The 21,597-nt window shown below is 44.0% G+C and overlaps 1 protein-coding gene and 1 pseudogene across 8 annotated transcripts in view; one reads left to right on the plus strand and one right to left on the minus strand.

The window, feature by feature from the left end:
* Positions 1 to 9,377, minus strand: part of CDKL1 (cyclin dependent kinase like 1) — a 56,938-nt gene extending 47,561 nt beyond the window's left edge. For 2 of the 8 annotated variants that reach the window (XM_073895190.1, XM_073895191.1), the window contains exons 1-2: positions 9,157 to 9,377; positions 8,392 to 8,676 (exon numbers count right to left, since the gene is read on the minus strand). In XM_073895190.1, the coding sequence (XP_073751291.1) occupies positions 8,392 to 8,562 (171 nt within the window). In that variant the 5' untranslated portion in view covers positions 8,563 to 8,676; positions 9,157 to 9,377. Of the gene's footprint in view, positions 1 to 2,492; positions 2,594 to 3,113; positions 3,266 to 8,391; positions 8,677 to 8,858; positions 8,953 to 9,156 lie in introns of those variants that run through there. The other 6 variants (XM_073895189.1, XM_073895185.1, XM_025870089.2 and 3 more) reach the window with 6 other exon arrangements.
* LOC112822783 (small ribosomal subunit protein uS17-like) lies at positions 9,365 to 20,520 on the plus strand (annotated as a pseudogene).
* The last annotated feature ends 1,077 nt before the right edge of the window (positions 20,521 to 21,597 follow it).

Raw genomic sequence — 21,597 nt, forward strand, 5'->3', positions numbered from 1 at the left:
GCCCCCAGGCCACCTGCCACACTGCTGAAGGTCTGCTCAGGTACCTCACAGTGGCACTGTCCGGTCCTTTACCTCGACTCCTCTGGAAGCATCTACTCTTCCTACCACTGCTCGAATTTGTTTTGAACCATAGCCCTTTCCTTGCTGGACACACAGAGAGTCCCCAGGAACTGGGCTGGGTTCAGTTAAGCCACCTGCTCTATGCAGAGCCAGAACTCACTTCCCATCGGAGGCTCTGTGATGACTCTAGCCTATCAGGCCAGACTTCTTGATGTAAGGTGATTTTCCTGCAGGAATCTTGTCTCTCTGTGTAATCTAGCTTCTGTTGTGCCTTCCCCACTTCCCATCCAAAATATCTTTATATGCTTGGGGCGCCTGGGTGGCTCAGTCGTTGGGCGTCTGCCTTCGGCTCAGGTCATGATCCCAGGGTTCTGGGATCGAGCCCCGCATCGGGCTACCCGCTCCGCGGGAAGCCTGCTTCTCCCTCTCCCACTCCCCCTGCTTGTGTTTCCTCTCTCACTGTGTCTCTCTCTGTCAAATAAATAAATAGAATCTTTAAAAAAAAAATCTTTATATGCTTGAGCCCTCGTTACAGAAAGGTGTTGAATTTTTCCTATAGGGTTCATGGGCCATATGCGAATCAGGAGATGTCACACACGTAGGTGGAAGAAGTTCTTCTACACCATAGCTTGGAGATAACTGTGGGTCCTGTTACATAAAGATTAAGGACAGCGTATATGAAGAATCTAGCAACATTCCAAATAAAATAATTCCTCATCTCCCAGCTGGTCGATGAATTGGTCTTTTATTATACTATTATAGCTATTTGTGGCCACGGTCCAGGTTGGTAACTCAAAGGCTCCAGGATTTCTCTCCCTCCAAAAATATCAAGTTTTCTCTCTACTGGATTGATACCATTAGCATACAAATATACTTCTTCTCCCATATTAAAAACAACTAAAAAACTCTCTTGATCCCACATCCATTTCTCAGTTTCCTTTTTATAATCAAATTCCTCAAGAGTTGCCTGTATCACCGTCTCCTCTTTGCTCCTCTCAAGCTCTCGAATCCTCTCTGATGAAGCTTTCATCCCCACCACTCTCCCTAACAGCTCTTGTCAAGATCTCAAATGACCCTCACATCTTCAAAGCCAATGGCTAGGTCAAAGTCTGTACTGATCATGACCTTTGACACTGTTGACCATCCCCTCGTTCTTTTTTTTTTTTTAAGTTTTTATTTAAATTCCAGGTAACATACAGTGTAATATTGGTCTCAGGTATACAATTGAGTGATTCAACACTTTCTTACAACACCCAGTGCTCGTCACGACGGGTGCCCTCCTTAATCCCCCTCCCCCATTTCATCCACCCCCCGCCCACCTCCCCTCCAGCAACCCTCAGTTTGTTCTCTAGAATTAAAAGTCTGTTTCTTGGTTTGCCTCTCTTTCTCTCCCCCATGATCATTTGTTTTGTTTCTTAAATTCCACGTATGAGTAAAATCATATGGTATTTGCCTTTCTTGAACTGACTGATTTTGCTTAGCATGATACTCTCTAGCTCCATCCACGTCGTTGCAAATGGCAAGATCTCATCCTGACCGTTCCCTCGTTCTTGAAACATTTTCTTCACTAAGCTTTTAAGAACACTGCTCCTGGGATTTTCCTACCTCCATGATCACCCCCTTTTTCTTCTCCTTGGCTGCTTCCTCCGCATCTTCCTGACCTCCAAATGCTGGAGGGCGTTCAGTCTTTGGTATTTGTCTCTCCATTCCCCAGGGCAACCCAGTTTCAGGGCCCTAAATGCCATTGTTATGCTGATGTCTCCCAATTTTATTTCTCCAACCTGGACTTTCTCCCAAATGCCAGATTTGTGTACTTAAATGTCTACATAACTGACTCCTTACGTTTGCATCTCAAATTTAACATATCCAAAATAGAATTCTTGATTTCCTTTCTCCCAGATGTGTACCTAGGTCTCCCTATCACAGATCTGAATGATCTGATCTCTTTGTTCTTATAGTTACTCAAGTCCTGAACTCTGGAGTCATTCTTGATTCTTCATCCCACCATCAGATTCCTTTGTACTTTTTCTCTCAGAATAAATTTTGTATCTGACCACCTCTACCACTACCACTCTGACCCAAACCCCGTCACCTCACCCCTGGATTGTTCCAACAGTCTTCTAACTGATCTTCTTGTTCATGGGGCTGGAGCAACAAGCAGCTGTAGGAATCCTTCTAGAATGTACGTCGTCATGCCAAGGCACCCCTCTGCCATAGTCCTCTGATGGCTCCCATCGCCTTCAAAGTAAAATCCACAGTTCCTGCTGAGGCCCACAAGCCCTCGTGTTTGACCCCTTCTCCCTCTAACTTCATCTCCTAGGACCCTCGCCCTTGCTTACTGTGCTGTGGATGCACTCATCTCTTTGCTCCTAGAACACACCAGAACATGCCTAATAACATCACTCAGTCCTGCCTGTGGCCTTTGTACTCACTTTTCCCTCTGCCTGGAATGCCTGCATCGCTCATCTCTTCCCATTTCCTTCTGGTATCTCTTCAAATGTCATTCATCGGAAAGGCTTTTCCCGACCCCGCTCTATAAAAAAAGCAAGCCCCTTCATCACTCTTTACCCCTTTATCCTACTTTATATTTCACCACTCGACATATAGTTATTTGTCTACTGTCAGTCTCTCCTCACATGGAGGGCAGGGGCCCAGAACAGTGCCTGCTGCATACAGGACTTCTGTCAAAAGTTCCCAGATGAACACAAGCCAACTCCCTTGTGCGCAGGTGTCTCGTCAAAAACGATGGACTGAAAATATTGAATTTTTTTTCCACATTGGAAAGTGAGTTTGCGAAAGGGTAGGATAGCTGCTTTGAGCTCAGTACTGCACTATAATTTTATTACTGTCACTAAATGGTACTTAATTTAAAGTATGTCCTCAGAGTATGAGCTGACTGATGATAACTGTTACAATTGCTTATATTTGTAAAAGCCTAACTGTAACTGGGACAAAATAAGATTCAGAATGAAACATCAAAGGGGTGATTGCAATAGGACTTCTTGGTGAACAGTGAATTATATCAAGTTTAAAAAGCAGTTTATTAGGGGCACCTGGGTGGCGCAGTCAGTTGAGCGTCTGACTCTTGGTTTGAGCTCAGATGGTGATCTCCGGGTTGTGGGACTGAGCCCGGTGCCGGGCTCCGTGCTTAGCATGGAGTCTGCTTGGGATTCTCTCCTTCTCCCTCTGCCCCCCCTCACTCTCTCTAAAAATAAATAAATAAATCTTTAAGAAAAAAGCAGTTTATTAGTACAAACACTAAATCTGTCTCATAAAAATGTCACTTTTTTTTCAAATGGCACAAAATACTGTTATTTGAAAAGTTTCAAATTTTCAGAAAAAAGTGTTTTCTAAAACTATTAGCAAAATCGGTTTTTTGATTAATAATTATCATCCTCAAAAGCATTTGCCAATGGATAGTTACATCCTCGTGTATGCTCCCACCCCAAGAACGGGAAGCGCTGTAGTATGCGGCCTTGAAAATTATGAACTGACTGCTGGACAATTCGCTCCCATGATCCTATCTGCCTCAGAGGAAACGATCATAATTTTTAGGAGTCCACCAGCAACTACTGGGAGTTGCTCTAAATTGTAAAATAAACAGTTCTGAAAACACACACACAAGGAATTCTCTGAGGATGGACAGAGGCCAAATTCTATTATAAAATCCGAGGACCATCCAGTTCTTCTGTTGTGCAAGTATTTCATCATCTCAGCTACAGAACCCATACCCTATACACAGAGCGGCAGCTGAGCTGGTGAATCTTCTCCTTCCCAGACAGAGTGCTAAAGTGCATGACATTCAGGCTGCACAAAACCAATGATGTCACCATTTTCATCAATGGACAGTGAATACCCACACATGCACATAAGTACACACATTGTTCACACACCACAGAAAGGTAGCTACGTAGACGTTACTTATAGTTGTCAACCACTCTCTCAGGAAGACTGTGCTTTTGTCTAAAATTGTGTCTTTCCTAAAGGTTTTCTTTTTTAATATTAAAATGTCCTTTCTTTTATGAAATGATGGTGACAGTATTTGGTAGTTGGCTTTTAAAAATGCCGACAACAAAAGGGCATCTGGGTGGCTCAGTCGGTTAAGCGTCTGCCTTCAGCTCAGGTCATGATCTCAAGGTCCTCTGATGGAACCCCGCATCAGGCTCCGAGCCAGTTTCTCCCTCTGCCACTCCCCCTGCTTGTGCTCTCTAGCTCTATCTCTCTGCCAAATAAATAAAATCCTTAAAAATAAAATAGAAATAAAAAAGTGTTCTTAAAAGATACATAAATATAAAGATTTTGGGGATGCCTGGGTGGCTCAGATGGTTAAGCGTCTGCGTTTGGCTCAGGTCATGATCTCCGGGTTCTGGGATCGAGTTCCACATCGGGCTCTTTGGCTCAGCAGGGAGTCTGCTTCTCCCTCTGCCTCTCCCCACTGCTCATGCTCTCTCTGTCTCTCTCAAATGAATAAATAAAATCTTTGACAACACTATCCCAATCTGTAAAAAAATTTTTTTCTTTAATTTTACAGGTCCATGAACTCCAAAAGTCTATGGGGAACGTATATATGTGTGTGTGTGCACATGCGTATGTGCATGTGTGCATAATGGAATATTATTCAGCCATAAAAAGAAGAAAATCCTGCCATTTGCAAGGACATGGATAGACTTTGAGGGCACTATGCTAAATGAAATAAGTCAGAGAAAGACAAATAGTGGATGTTTTCACTTATGCATGGAATCTAAAAAAGCGGAACTCATAAAAATAGAGGGTAGAATGGTGGTTGGCAAGGGCTGTAGGGTGGGGGAAATGAATATAAACTTCCAGTTAAAAGATGAATAAGTTCCAAGTGATCTAATGTACACGTGGTGACTATAGTTAACAATACCTATTCTATACCCGAAAGTTGCTAAGACAGTAAATCTTAAATGTTCTAACTACCCAAAAAATGGTAATTATGTCAGGTGATGGAGGTGTTAACCACCTTATTGTGGTAATCATTTCATGATACACATGTGTAACAAATATATTATATGTACACAGTGTTACATGTCAATTGTATCTTAATATATCTGGGGGTGGAAAAGAAAAAAATCGGAAAGTCTACAAATGACAACTTTCTAATTAAAATCTTGGCTGGCTTCTTTCTTTTCGGGAGAAAGCCAAACTCCTTGGCCTGGCATTCAAAGCCCCCTACACCTGGTCTTAATCTACTTGTCTTGCTTTCCTTATTGTAATAGGAGCAGTCAGGCGGTCAGCCCCTGCCGGTCCTCACCTGCTCTGGCTAAGGTTACTGAGGTAACCTTCAGCCTCAGTCCTCCTAGTTCCTAGTTCCCGACCTTAGCAGGGGTCATTAAAAGCGCAGCTCTGCAAGAGGTGTGCAAGGAAAGTACTAGGAACTCAAACTCACTGAGCTGCAACCTTCTGTTGGGCCCACAGAGCTGTGCTTGGCTCACAGTGTTATATTCCTCTTCCCACGGGCCACAGGAGCTCTCCCTTGAATTCCAGCTCAGATGGGGGCCCTAAAACATTTGCCTAGATGTCACCAGTTTTTTCCTATTTTCGGGGACTACAATATGTCCCCCGGAGTCAACCTCCAAACCCCAAAGGCCCCCTGGGACCAAGGTGTAGCTTTGTGCAAAGCAGACCTCTATTCCAGGAAATTCCTCACACTGCCTTCTACTGAACCCTGGCTTTCTTTCCTTTCCTTCTCTCCCTGGCCTGCTAGCACCCAGCAGGTAATCTTGGCTAAGACTTTACGGTTATAACCCATGTTCCCTCAATATACTGCTTTCGACTTATGCACCTTTTCTTCGGAGAGACTCTACCCTGAATGCCTTATTTCTCATTCCATGCCTCCCTAAATACTTCAAAGTCTAGTTCAAACATGCCTCTAAACACTTTAGAGGGTTCTTGCCAGGCCTGGGGACACAAGGTGAATGACACAGACCCTGCTCATCAGGAACCCAGTTTATCAGGAGTGAGAGCCAAGGGGAAATTTATCTTATTTCCCTTCCATGAGTTAAGCATCTGAAACACAGGGTGTACAACTTCATATAAACCTTGTTTTAGGGGCACCTGGGTGGCTCAGTCGGGTGAGCGTCCAACTCTTGGTTTCGGCTCAGGTCAGGATCTCAGCGTCGAGAGAGAGTCCTGTGTCTGGCTTGGCGCTCAGCAGGGGAGTCAGCTTCAGATTCTCTCTCCCTCTGCCCCTCCCCCCACTCATGTGCACGTTCTCTTGCTCTCAAATAAATAAATTTTTTTAAAAAAACACTGTTTTAGGGCGCCTGGGTGGCTCAATTGGTTGAGCGACTGCCTTCAGCTCAGGTCATGATCCTGGAGTCCTGGGATCGAATCCCGCATTGGACTCCCCACTCGGTGGGGAGTCTGCTTCTCCCTCTGACCCTCCCCCCCTCATGCTCTCTCTGTCTCATTCTTTCTCTCTCAAATAAATAAATCAAATCTCTAAAAAAAACAAAAATACAAACAAAAAAACAAAAAAACAGTTTTAGGCACAATGAGGCTCTATACATATTTACTGAATAAATGGAGAAAATGTGACTTCATTCAAGAAACTTTCAATTTACTGTTTCAGCAAATATTTAAGTACCCGTTATGTGTTGGGGATATCACAGAACGCTGAAAAGTTAGGGCTTTGAAGAACAGACTCTGTCAATAATCTAGTCCCATCACCTCGCATAGATTGGGGGAGTCTACATCCGTGCACTTGATTTTGAAGAATGGGTGCTCTGTGCTTCAAAATCAGCCTCCTGTACACACAACTCTTTCCTTTAGGTAACATCATTATTCAGTTATTTAAGAGAACACATCTGACTTCCTAATTTATTGGCAACAACCACTCTTCCTAAGAGCATATTTTAACATTTTTTTTTTTCAATCTCCAGTAACATGTACTGGAGGCCTACTAAGTGCTTAGTAATCCATACAGAGACACAGAGGTCCCAATCCCGGAGGAGCTCAATTAATTCAGGGAGCTACACCTGCAAACCCAGTATTGCTAAAGAGCACTGAGAGGGTTGAGGCATTCATAGGTGATCTTCGGAATCAGAAAAACAGTATCTCTCCACTAGAAACAGATAGTCTTTTTTTTGGCGTGAAAGAATCCTTTGACATTCAATTATCACCTTCTCCTCTACAGAGGGCCTGAGAAAGTGAAAAACACCCAACCGCCCAAGAGAAAGGGTGAGAACCTGTCCCATGGACAGGGGGTCCCCAGGCCATGGGATGGGTAAATACCGCTGGTCTCACCCCTTCCCAGGGGAGGCCCTCTCGGGGTGTGGGTGGGGGAACCTTGGAAGTGTCTTCTCAGAATAGATAAGATCCTGTTGGTTAAGAACATCCCAAACCGAAAGAGAGAAGTTTCCTATCATCCACCCATTTCAATTTACCCAAAGCCTGCTAATTCACATTCAGGGTCCTCATCCAAACATAACCCCACACATTCAAGCCATGGGAAAGAGAGACATTGAGAGAGGCCTGGAGAAAACAAAGAGGCAGGGATAAGAGAAAATCCCCTGGATGTTCCTCTCACCTCCCACTAGGCTGCTCCTTCCCTCATCATAGAGTTGGTTATACATGTCCGAACACAGAGGCCCTAACTGTTTGAAACCAAGTTAACCCCACTATGTTCATTACATGTCACACTCTATGTTGGGGTTTAGGTTTCCTCACAGACATTCGGAAAAGCAGCCTCTTCCTATTACAGGAAAAGATGCTCTCAGCTTGTAATAAACTTTTTCCACCGCTCTGATTTCACAGTCTTCTAGGGTTAACAAACATTTTAAAAGTGATCATTTCACTTCTTTAAGAAGAATCCTTTTTCTAGAGATAGGACATTATGATGTTCAGCAGCAGATTAGTGTGAGGTGTAGAGAAAACCTGTCAGCTTCCTAGCAGTTGGAAAACAGGTGAATGATTAATTCTCTTAATGGGCTGAGAATGTCAACAGAAGATGGTCTGGAAGTTTAAAACTCACGAATGCTAGCAAACTGGAGTTGTGGTAAATTCCTGTACTATCAAAGTTGATGGCTCTTCAAGAGCCAGGTCTAGCGCTCACATGGGAGAGAAATTTCAAGGAAGAAAAATGAAACACCCCACAGCATCTCCAAAAGTGAACTCCTTTCCCTGCACAGGTCCCGACCGCTCCCCCAAGTAATTGGTGACTTGTACACAGACGTCCCATTTGTGTCACTGAGGACAAAAGTCCGTGCAGGAAGGAGATGTTACCACATCTTAACACATTTATTAGACATAACACGACTCACTTTAATTTTTTAGTCCCTATAAAATTCACTTTAAAGAATCCATTACCTTGAGCAAGCGGATTTCTCGAAGGGCGATTTTCTTTATGACAGGGTCATCCTCTGATTCCAGAAATCTCTTGATGGCTACAATCTGACCCGTGTCCCTGTTTCTGCATTTGAAAACAACTCCATAGGATCCTTCGCCGATTTTCCCAATTTTTTCATACTTCTCCATCATAGAGGAATAAATCTTAAAACGGATCTTCACATAGTTTGAAAATGTCGCTTATGGAGTACTGGCTCAAACAGATTGCACTAGAGCCCCACTCAACGATGGGTCTTTGTCAAGCACCTGGAACAGAAGGGCACTTGTTAAAGATTTAGGAATCCACCCATGTCCTTAAACCTCGCCCCTCGGCCATGGAAACGAGATCTGGGATGACAGCCTAGAGCTCGCTGCCTTCCGTAACCCAATTCTAAGCGTCCGGTATACACCCTGCAAGTAGAAACGCAACCCGTCATCCTAAAACGAACCGGGTTGCAAGATTATCTTGTTTAACGTTCTAGTTCATCCGATCTAAGACACATGAGCCGGCTGCAGGACGGGGAAGGCTCCGGGCTTCCCCGGTTCTCATTTCCCTTGGGCAAGGAGACACCTGCCGGGGCCCCGCGGGGGCGGCGAGGCGAGGGCCCGAGGCGCGGGAGCAGGACCGCGCCGTCCCCCTCCCCCCCCCCCCCCCGCGCCCGGCCCGCGCCGCGCAGCCTCGAGCGGCGCCACGTGGCGCCCAGGCCCGCCGTCCCGGCCCGCGCGCCTTCCCCGCCCCGGACTCACGGCGCCGCGGCTGCCCGGCCTGGCCCTGCTCCCGCCTCGCCACCGCCCCGGCCGCAATCCCTGTGGGAACGGGCCCCAGCCCCGGCCTGGCCTGGGCGGGGCCGCCGCGCCCCGGCGGCGGGGAAGGGCCCCGGTGGGCGGCCCTGGGGCCCGGGTGCCCGTGCGTCCCTCCGCCGGGAGAGGAGGCCTGCAGGCCTGCAGACTCCAGCAGCGCGTGAAAAACGCAGCTCTAGCAGCGTCGGCTGGGAAGACGCCTGCGCCGGGAGCACCCCTGCCCCAACCCCCACGCGCTCCGAACTTCTCGGGCAGGGCGGGCCCCACACGGTCTGAGAACCGGTAACTCCGTCGTACGCGGTGCTAGGCTGCAGACGCCTTTATGTCTGTCCTGATCAGTGCTGTAGCATCCAGTCAACGAATGTGAATGAATGAGTGAATGAATGAATGAATGAATGAATGGCAGAGAGAGAGGAAAAGAGGGAGAAGGAGTTCCAACTGAAACTGCTTAAAGTCAGCACGGCCCTCCATTAGCCTGCGGGTCCATCACCATCGACTTCTTATATAGCTGGGCTTTCTGATGTGGGAGATGGAGTTTTACAGAACCAACTTTGGTTTAGGGTTTTTGTTTTGTTTTGTTTTTCTTAAGTCATCTCCAGGCCCAACGGGGACCTCAAACTCAGGACTCTGAGGTGAAGAGTCCTGTGCTCTACCGACTGAGCCAGCCAGGTGCCCCTGTCTTAGGTTCCTTATTCCCATCCGTCTCCCAACTGGTTCCTACTCACTCAAGTCTGAGCACAATTGTGGGAAGTTCATGGACCTGGGGAAATCATGAAATAGTTTGCTACTAGGCAGACTGCCACAGTACTTTATCATCTAACCCATTCCATATGCCCAGCACTGAGACGGGTGTTTGCCCTGGAAGTGACACCTGAGGAGAGAAAAGTGTCATACTGTCTATGCACCAAGCAGCATGCCACTAAAGGTGAATCTGAATAGGGTTCAGGAAGGAGCTGAAGCTGGGAGGAGAGGAATTGGTGGCTGCCTTGACCAGGGAGTCGCATTTAGAGGGGGTCCAGGGATGAGCTACAGGTGAGCTGTGAACCTCCTAGAAATTGTTTGCAAATGGCCACCGCTGATGTGTTTTCTGTCTCTATAGTTTGGCCTTTTCCAGGATGTCATATAAATGTAACCTTTTGAGGCTAAATTTCTTTTACTTAACATAATGCTTTTGAGTTTCACCCATGTAGTTGCATTTCTCAGTAGTTCATTCTTTTTTTTATTGCTCAGTAGTATTCCATTGTATGGATAAACCGACTTTGTTTATTTCCAGTTGAAGAACATTTGAGTTGTTTCTAGTCTTGGTGATTATAAATCAAGCCACTATAAACATTCATGCGTGGTCTTTTGTGTGAGTATATGTTTTCCTTTCTCTTGGGAAAATAATACTTAGGAGGAGTACTGCTGCGTCACAGGATGAGTATATGTTATTGTAAGTAATTGCCAAAATGTTTTCTAAAGTGACTGTGCCATTTTACATTCCTGCCAGCAATGTTCCAGTTACTCTGTATCTTTGCCAGCACTTCATATTCAGGTCTTTTGATTTTAGCCATTCTAATAGGTAGGTAATTGGCTCTTGTGGTTTTAATTTGCATTTCCCTAATAACTAATGTTGAGCAGTTTTCCATACACTTATTTACCTTCTGGATGTTTTCTCACAAGTTCTAGCTTTTGGTAAATTCCTTGGAATTTTCTATATAGACAGTCATGTCATCAGCAAATAGGGATAGGTTTAGTTCTTCCTAATTGGTATACCTTTTCTTACTTTTTCTCACCGTCTTGCACGTGATAGGCCCTCCAGTGTGACATCAAACAGGAACAGGGAGAGCAGACATTTCTATTACTGATCTTAGGAGGAAAGCATTGTCTTGTACCACTAGGTATGATGTCAGTTAGATCTCTTTGTAGATGCTGTGGTAGGCAGCCTCTAAAATGGCCCTTAAAGAGCCTTGCCTCCTGGTATTCATGCCCTTGTGTGTTTTCCTTCCCTTCAGCATGGGCTTGACCTCATAACTTGCTTCTAAGGAATAAAATATAGCAAAAGTAATGGAATATCACTGCCAAGATTAGCTTACAAAGAGATGGATTTCTGCCTTGGGTACTCTCTTGCTCACTTCCCCTGAGGGAATTCAGATGCCATGTTGCAAGCTGCCCTATGGCAAGGTTCTGAGGAGGCCAACAGCCAAGAATTTAGGCACTCAGTCCCATGTTCCGTGAGGAATTGAATCTTGCCAACAACCATGGGAATGAACTTGGAGGTGGATCTCCCCACTGCCTTTCTTGCTCCAGTGAGCTTCCAGAATAGACTATAGCCCCAACTGACGACAAAAGTTCAATCTTGTGAGAGACCTTGAGTCAGAGGCCCTTAACTAGTCGTATCTGGATTCCTAATCTGCAGGAACTGTGAGATAATATGTGTTTAATATTCATATTTTGGGGTTGTTTTGCTGCAATATAGAACTGACATAGAAGCCCTTTATTAGATTGAGAAAGTTTTCTGTAATCCAATTTGCTGAGAATTTTTTTTTAATTGTGAATGGATGTTGAATTTACCAAATACTTTTCTGTATCTATTGAGATGAGCATATGTTTTTTCTTAGTCTGTTGATACAGTGAATGTATACCTATGAATATATTCATAGGTTTAAAAATGTTGAGGGACACCTGGGTGGCTCAGTCCATTAAGTGTCTGCCTTCAGCTTAGGTCATGATCCCAGGGTCCTGGGACGGAGCCCCATGTCCAGCTCCCTGCTCAGTGGGGAGCCTGCTTCTCCTTCAGCCTGTCACCCCACCTTCTTGTGCTCTTTCTCTCTGTCAAAGAAATAAAATCTTTAAAAATAAATGAACACAAAGAAATAAATAAAAGTAAGAAATTAAAATGTTGAACGCAAAACTTGCCTTCCTGGGATAAATCCAACTTAGTTATGATATTCTATCATTTTGCTACGTTGCAGGAGTCAATTAGTCACATTTAATTAAGGATTCTTGAATTAATATTTCTGAGAGACATTGATCTAATAGTTTTCTTGTAATGTCTTTGTCTAGTTTTGGTGTCAGGGTAATACTGATCTCATAAAATGGGGAAGTGTTTCCTTCTCTTCTGTTTTCTGGAGACATTTACATTAAATTGGTATTATTTATTCCTTAAATGTTTGTTAGAATTTTTCCAATAAAGCCATCTGAGTATGGAGTTTTCCCTGTTGAAATGTTTTAAACTACAAGTTCTATTTCTTTAATAAAATATATAAGGCTATTCAGGATATCTATTTTTTCTTGAGTGAGTCTTGGTAGCTTGTATCTTCAAGGAATTTGTTTATTTCATCTAGATACTGGAGTTTATGTGTATAAAGTTGTTCATATATAACAATATTACACTATCATCCTTTTAATGTTGTTACTGTATAATACTATTACATTATTACCCTTTTAGTACTTACAGGATATATAGTGGTGTTCCCTGTGTCATTCTTGATATTAATAATATGTTTTTTCCCCTTCTTTTTCTTGATCAGTTTGACTAAGTCTTATCAATTTTATTGGTCTTTTAAAAGAAACAGCTTTTGATTTAGTTGATTTTCTCTATGATTTTTCTGTTTCACTTTGATTTCATCTCTTTATTATTTTTTCTTTCTGTTTGCTTTACTTTTAGCTGCTTTTTCTAGTTTTTTTTAATTTTTTTTTAAGATTTTATTTATTTATTTGAGAGAGAGAGAGAGAATGAGAGATAGAAAGCACGAGAGGGAAGAGGGTCAGAGGGAGAAGCAGACTCCCTGCTGAGCAGGAAGCCCGATGTGGGACTCGATCCCGGGACTCCAGGATCATGACATGAGCCGAAGGCAGTCGCTTAACCAACTGAGCCACCCAGGCGTCCCTTTTTCTAGTTTTTTAAAGATGGAAACCTAGACCATTAATTTTAGATATTTCTTGTTTATAATATAAGCCTTTGGTGCCATATATTTTCCTCTCTAAGCACTACTTTAAATGCATCCCAGAAATCTTAATATGTTGTATTTTCATTCAGCCCAAAGTATTTTCCAACTTATCTTGTGACTTCCTGTTGGACCCATGGGTTATTTTGAAGTGTGTTGTTTAATTTCCAACTAGTTGGGGACTTTCTAGATATCTTTTTATTCCTGTTTTCTAGAATCAGAGATCCATTCTTTTCAGAGAACTCTCTTTGTATGATTTAAACTTTGCAATGTATTAAGACCAGCCTATGGTCTATGTTGGTGAATGTTTCTTTTTGACAAGTTAAAAAAATTATTTTTAAGTGATATGGGAAAGTCATTGTGACTTTCTCCAGAGCTGCCTTGTCTGAAGTTCATGCCAGGCTGCAGTGAGTCTGGAAAATTAACTTTATGGACCCTGCAAGGTTCAGTACCCAAGGAGCCTGGAACTGTGCCCAGCCCAGTGATAGTTAAAGTAGGGAGCAAGGGCACCATTTATTTCGGCCTCCGTGGGCAGTGAACCAGAAAGCCAGCGTGACTGGCAACAGCACCAGTTTTGTTGTTTGAAGGAAGTTGGAGCAAAATACTAGAGGATCACTTTGAAAGGGAGATAAACAGTTGATGTCACCATTTAGCACCAAACAGAGAGGATAATGTGGCCTCTCTACCGTCAAATCACCACAGGGAGTGCTTTTGGTCGGCAGGACTGAAATCCGTCTTGGTATCAGAGAAATACAACTCCTGGGAAGTAGAGTTCTTGGGAACTGAGACAGGGTCCGATATGTGGGCCCTCCTTCTCGAGCAAGAGCAAAGAACAGTGAGACAACATTTTCTTTTTCTCCTTACCATGATCTTTTATTTGTAGCTCTGCATCATTAGAATTCTTTGGTGTCCGTGGATTACGCAGACAGTACTGAGGTATTTTAATCATTGAAGGAAGCAGGAAACATTCTGCAGGGTAACACATGGTGAGAGAGAAGGAGCCTGGGGTTTGGAGTCAGAAGACTAGGATTTCTACCTTCTTACTAGTGTTTGATATTGTGCAAGACAATTACTACTGTGTAAACAATAACAACTGTTTAGTGTTTTCTTCCTGGCTGGCGTCATGCTCAGAATATTTTATACGTGAGCCTCACAACAGCCCTGGGAGATGGGCACAACATTATCGAGAGGTTTCACATGAGGACGGTGAGTTTTAGAATGGCTAAGTCCTTTGTCTAAGGGCAAAAAGCTAGTGAGTTGTGAAGCGGAGAGGCGGACATAGGCAGTGAGTCCAGAACCTTTGCTCCTGTTTCGCTAAAAGTACCTAATGTGTAGGGGTGGTTGTCAGGACTATTTTTTTATAAAGTTGTTTTTCTTTTTTTGAGAGTCACACAAGCAGGGGGAGGGGCAGAGGAAGAAGCAGACTCCCCGCTCAGCAGCTCCATCCCAGGACCCCAGGATCATGACCCACGCAGAAGGCAGATGCCTAACTAACTGAGCCACCCAAGCACCCCAGTTGTCAGGATTTTTGAATGAAGGTATAGGACACTGGGAATTGACCCAAAGTACTTATAGTGCACAATGTAGCACCCTCCTTTTTTTAGAGCTGCCGGGAAGATGAGTCTTGTCATTAGGCTTTCTTCTCACACTCTGGAGAACTAACCTCCCCTCGAGGTTGGGCAGAGTACTGACACCTCCTCTGAGTGCTCAACACAGGGCAATGCTGGAAGCTTTTTCTTTTTTTTCCCAATTCTATTTCCTTAAGGAAAAGGGAGTTGAGTCACCGTGATCTTAAAATGACACTATACAGCTGCTTGAGGAAATACTGGAATTCACTTTCCCTGCTTTAAGTGGGTTTAGAAAGGAAATCATTCCAGGGGCATACACAGAGTAGTTAATAACTACCATTTAGGGACACTTACGTTTCAGGCTCAATAACCACACTATCTCTAATCTTTGTAACAATCCTGCATGGTTGGATCTATTAACTGATTGGAATTATTAACAGCCCCATTTTATAAAAGAGGTAGCTGAGGCTCAGGGAGGTCGGTCAGAGTAGACAAGCCATCCAGCTCTCTGGGGCTGGAAAGCCAGGTTTCAAACCCAACTGCACCTATTTGCAAAGCCCGTGCTTTGGAGGTGCCACAGGGAATGGTGACAACGAGGACCATCTGTGAACAAGGTAAAGTGACAGATCACCGCTAAACATGTAAGTAACTGTTCCCCTTATCTGGAGACTGGTGAATTAATGTACATATGGGAAAATAACTGTAAATTAAATAAGGGCCTATCATCCTTGACTTTGTGAGCCTAGCCAATGGTGAAATAAAGTATTCTCATCCCTAATTAACATAACCTTAGTTATTTTGTGTGTGTTTTTCCCTTTAAATACTTATTGCAGGGGCGCCTGGGTGGCTCAGTGGAGTAAGGGTCCGAATCTTGATTTCGGCTCAGGTCATGATCTCAGGGTCATAAGATTGAGCCCTGTGTCTGGGCTCTGCGCCGAGCGTGGAGCCTGCTTGAGATTCTCTCTCTCCCTCTCCCCCTCCCCACCCCTACTCATTCACACACTTTCTCTCTCTCTAAAAAAATAAATAAATAAATATTTATTGCATTTTACATATGGCAAGCTATCCTTTTAAAGAACCCCTTCTTCTAAAAAGCCTTCTTTGTTTCTGAATCTTAACAACCTCAACACCTTTTTTGCATTTCCAGATTTTAAAGCAACCACCCAGTACTTTCACCCTTGAACCCAAATGCCTTAAGAGCTCAGCAATATTAACACTAAAACCTTGGGAGAGTTATGTAGCTGGGCCTGGGCCACCAGTGGATGAGTCACTGTATACAATGATCCTTCTTCAGGAAATTAAGTTTCAAAACCTCAAAGTGGACATCTCTTTGCCACCTTGGACATTAGATTGCCCACCACACTTATCTTAAATAAGGCAATCTATGTACATTTCCATGCTTTATGATTTTGAACCCTTACATGCTAGAAAAGAAGGTAAATTTTCCAAAGGTAAATTTATGAGACTGAAGAAATAGGAAAGCACATTAATGACTTTCTGAACTTCAGCTTAAAGCCATGACACAGAAACAGCTGTTTGGAAAGCAGGCTTTTCCTGAGAGCTGGTACGTGTCGGCCACCACACTGGGCACGGGTGACCAAGAAGTGACTTTCCCGAGCTCAAACACCATGTCTGTGTACATGGCCAGTGCTCCTGCCTCTGCACCCTCTGCTGCTTCTTTTATAAAATGGGGCTGTTAATAATTCCAACCAGTTAATATATCCTACCATGTAGGATTGTTATAAAGACTCAAGATAATGTGGTTATTGAACCTGAAACGTAAGTGTCCCTAAACGGTAGTTATTAACTATTTTCTGTGTGTGCCCATGGAATGATTTCCTTTCCAAACTCAAAACAAGAAGGAAACTAGATAGGAGAACATGGAGGGCTTTTCAAAATACTTCCCATGGGTCTGGGAAGACGAGAAGGCACACCTGGCACTTGGGGAAACAGATACAGAAAATGTATATGAGGCATTCCGAGGCAAACAACAAATTTGCTGTGGGCAGCAAACGGGCCGAGAGCCTGGGTCTCAATTCTGATTTGTATTTTTTCCACCTGCCATACCCCACTGCGGCTTCAAATTAGGGAACTCCAGTTGTGTGGCTAAAGAAATAGAAATCTGCCTTAAGAAAACCCAGTATCAAAATAGAAATATTCATGGATGTGACAAGGTGGGGGAGAGGACAGGGAGTGTGAATTATTTGCACTTTAAAAATACTCTTCACTTAAAGTGAGATTTCTTTTCATATAGATTGTTATAAAACTGCATTCATTTCTTGAATGGAGTTAATACTTTAAGTCCTCTCAACTTTGTGATGCTTATTCACTGGTGTCTAACTCTTTGTACAAACAGAAACCACTGGACCTTAGATACATCTCCCATGTCAACCATTGAATTTTTAGGCATCTGTTGATCCAAAAGATGTAAATAGTTTCACAAGGTCATCTTTAAGCTGCATACATGTCGAGGATTGAGTGAAGATCATAGTTACAACCACAGGAGGAAATCCTATTATTGTAAGCAGCTTTCACAGGAATGGCTCATCAAGTATTAGCAGTGAGGTATTGTGAGGCATCTAAAACAAATCCATTTAAAAAATACACATTTAAGGTATATTTCCCCCAAACAATAAGAAATCCTGCACCTTATACAGCAACATATTTATTTTTCTTCAGCATCATTTGACCTGATTTTCCTAGTAAGAGCATGGACTCTGGGGCCAGACGGCTCTCTAGCTCTGCTGTGAGCCATCTGTGAGGACTCAGGCAAGTGGCTCGACCTCCTTATGCTTCCTTCGTGTCATCTGCAACATAGAAATTAGCTACCTTCCAAGTCGTTGTGAGGGTTGAGTGCTCACAGCATGCGATCGCTCAACGGACGGTCTCAGAGGAAGGGGACAGCACGTGAAGAGGGCCAATCAGACCAGGGTTCAGATCTGGGTTCTACCCTTTTTTGGCTGTGTGAAACCAGGAAAATTACTTCTTGTATTGGTCTGGGGATTTTCTCTCTCTCTCTCTCTTTTTTTTTTTTTTTTTTTTTTTAGGTAAATTGCAGATTCACATACAGTTGTAAAGATCCTGTAAACTGTCTGCCCAGTTTCCCCAGATGGTAACATCTTGGCAAACTATGGTCCAATATTCACATCGATGAAGTCAACCTACAGAACAGCTCTTATCACCACAGGTACCCCTCATGTTACCCTTCCCGCCGCCCATCCCCGAGCCCTGCTTATCAATCAGTTCTTCTGCGGCCTAGGTGGGTGCATACGTAGAGCTGGGATGGCAGGATTATATGGCAAACGTCTGTGTAACCTTCCAAGGCACCGCCGTATGGTTTTTCACAATGGCTGTACCATTTTCACACTCATCAGCAAAGCAGGAGAGTCCCAGGTGCCCCACATCATTGCAAGCGCTTGGTACTGTCAGTCTTGTCTTTGTTTTTAAGTTGTGGTAAGATGCACATAACATAAAATGTACTGTCTTTACCATTTTGAGTGGACAGCTCAGTCATATTAAGGGCTTTCATGTTGTGCAGCCGTCTCCACCATCTTAGAGCGCTGTCCATCTTGTAAAGCGGAAACGCTGTGCCCAGTGTGCAGTAACTTCCGATTCACCCCACCCCAGCCTCTGGCAATTGGCATTCCATTTTCATATGTCATGTTTCATATTTTAGCTGTTGTGAATAATGCTGCTATGGATATAGGTGTACAGATATCTGAGACCCTGACTTCAGTCTTTTGGGTACACCCAGAAGTGGGATTGCTGGATCGTAGGCTAAGTCTGTTTTTAATTTTGTGAGGAACTACCATACTGTCTTCCACAGCACCTGCCTCATTTTACATTCCCACCAGCAGTACACAAGAGTTCCAGTTTCTCCACATCCTCACTAACACTTGTTACTCTCTTTTTCTTTATTTTCTTGACAGTAGTCATCCTGATGGGTGTGAGGTGGTATCTCACTGTGGTTTTGAACTGTGGACTGGGGTCTTTGTTGCCAACCCCAGAAGCCACTTCAGCTAGTTTCAGCAGAAGGGGATTTATTAAGGGATATTCAGGAGTTTGTAGACTCTCCGGGAGAGGCAGATGGTCAGGTCTGGAGGCTGCACAGCCAGAAACCATACCAAACCCACCGTGCAGGACGGTGTCGGCCAGCCCCCAGCCCCGCTGCTGCGGCTGGTGCTGAAGATGCCTGCGCATGGCACACAAGGCTCTCTGTCATTCCTGTCACTGAAGACCAGACTCCTGTCTGCTGTCCAAGCCAGGAAAATGGATTTAGGACAGCATGGCTTCTTCATACCGCTCTCCTTCTGAGACTTGTGTGAGTCTGAGTTGGGGACGTGCGGGGAAAGGGAGTCTGAGTTTCTGCCTATGAATCCCCAGATTCGTAATGTGGGAAATGACTGTAGTGTGGAGCAAGTTTCCAAAGACAGCCACAAAGCGTAAGAAATATGTGCTGTACCCCCACACTGTTTATAGATGGGGACAATAACAGCTGCCTAATGGACTTGTTTTAAAGATGAAACGAGGTCCCACAGGTAAAATGTGTAGCACGTGTCTGACACATGGCAGGTGCCGATCACATGATCCTTCTCCTTTCTCTCAGTAAAATAGAAGTTGTGAGTGACTTCCTGCGTGCCCTAAGATTGCTACGCAGGCAGCTATAGGATGCGGTTTTAGGAACTTCCGAAGAGCTCTAGGATTCCCCCCATATCCTATCTAATGTAAAGTTTCATGTTATTATTTTACTTAAGTTCTGATCTCGAGAAAATGCAAATATCTGAAAAAGGAGGGCCATTGTAGGCTCTAAATGACGTATTAATACAAGGCCACATCATACGTTGGAAAGAACACTCACTTGGGCATTCAGAGGTCTGAGCTCAAATCCCATCTCCTTATAACTAACTGTGTGATCCTGAGCAATTGGTTACCCTCTCAGCTTTTCTCCTGTCCTAGAAGGAGGGTGAGGTACCTAATCGCCGTCTAGCTCTTTGGTGTCACACTGCAGTAAGTGGGGGCTCTGGAAAGCAAGTTCTGATGTGGAGCAGAAAGGAGAGAGCAGACATGTCTGGGCCCTTGAAGGACTCTTGAACTCCTGGGGGGAAAAAGGACACCAAAGGACCTCGGAATGATATGTGTGTGTGTGTGTGTGTGTGTGTGTGTGTGTGTGTGTGTGTGTGTTCTTTCCAGTGTCACTGTGGCTGCTATAAGGTGGTATAAGTAAATTGTGCTATAAGTAAAAACATTAGCACAATAAGTGGCAGAAAAGTTAAGATTTTCTGGATTACCCTTTCTTTAGGTGGCCAGGAAGATGGTAGGCATTCAGACCAAGCATGTCTACCAAAAGCAGCCAACCATCTTTCAAAATAAGAAGAGGGCCCGCTTGGAGGAACTAGCAAGGAGAAGTTTCTGTGATACTATAGAAACATCGGTCTTGGCTTCATGGTGCCCAAGGGGGCGATTGAGGGCACCTATATTGACAAGAAATGTCCCTTTACTGGTAATGTCTCCATCCGAGGGCGGATTCTGTCTGGTGTGGTGACCAAGATGAAGATGCACAGGACCACTGTCATCCTCTGAGCCTACCTCCACAACATTTGAAAGTACAACCACGGGATCATGTCCGTGCACCCGTTGCCCTGCTTCAGGGATGTCCAACATCGTCATGGTGGGCGAGTGCCAACCCTTGAGCAAGACTGCGCTTCAACGTGCTCAAAGTCCCGAAGGCCACTGGCACCAAGAAGTGATCCCAGAAGTTCTGAGATTAGACATCTGTTCACACCCCTGAAGAAAATAATTTTCCCAGTCAAAAAGATTCTGTGGAGTACTTAAATATCTTGAAATTCTGTCCTTATAGATGGGATAGACATAGACTCGCACTGCTAACTGAACCATTCTATCTTCCATTCCTTTATGATCCACGTTACTCTTATCTTTGATCAAACTGAGTGCCACAGGTTCACTGTGCCCAAGTATGACAGAAATAGTCTTTAAAAATATACTTTCTGGTACACAGCAGGTACCTAACTAAAATTTGTTAATTCTTGGTACTTCTTCTACACCTCTAAGTTTTAGCAAGGGCAACTTAGAAATTTTCAGAGTCCATTCCAGTAAAGTTGGACCAGCTGGGGACATGAGGAGGAGAACAGAGGGTAGAAAAGGAGAAAAAACATTCTTTCCATTTCTTGCTATTCCTTACCTGTGGGAGTTCTCCCTAGCTTCAGCTTCTTTTGGCCCTTCCAGAACCTGAATTATGACACACCTTCAGAGGTACCTGCATTAGCCAGGCAGCTTCTCTTCTCAAGGTGTGAGCCCCAACTTCATGGGCCCCTTCCTCTGAGCTCCTGCTGAGCTTGGAGCAGCTGGGCAGCAGCCCCTCCACCGTGGTCAGAGCACCATCTTACGGGCTTTGTTCCTCTCAGTCGCCAGCTTCTAGTAATCCCACACTGGACCCTTTGCTTCCTCCCACCCTGTTGGTGGTAACTGCTTCCCGCAGTTATTGTTCTCCTGGGTTCTCTTCATGTCCTATTTCTGCTAACATCTGTGGAACAACTCCACGTATTAATTCTCTAGTAAAATACCTACTGTGGTGTCTTGTTTTGTTACCTAGATCCTGACTGATATTCTTAGACTCAATAATGTTAACTAATTTACTCCCAATACTTTCCTCATTTTCAGAAAACTGGAAGGTATTTGCAATATATCTGCATTTTACAGGAGCAAGACTTGAGTCAAAGAAAATTTTTACTAGTTATACACGAGTAAGTTACCGCATGCTATTCATTCTATTGTAGTTTAATACAACAAATGTTTACTAACTACCTACTACGTGTCAGGAACTGTTCGGTGCTGGGGGTGCAGATATAAGTGTCATTGTTCCTTATCCTTAT

Source organism: Callorhinus ursinus, unplaced genomic scaffold, assembly GCF_003265705.2.
Source record: "Callorhinus ursinus isolate GAN/ISIS: 27379988/994484 unplaced genomic scaffold, GSC_fseal_2.0 scaffold8, whole genome shotgun sequence".
Classification (NCBI taxonomy): Eukaryota; Metazoa; Chordata; class Mammalia; order Carnivora; family Otariidae; genus Callorhinus; species Callorhinus ursinus.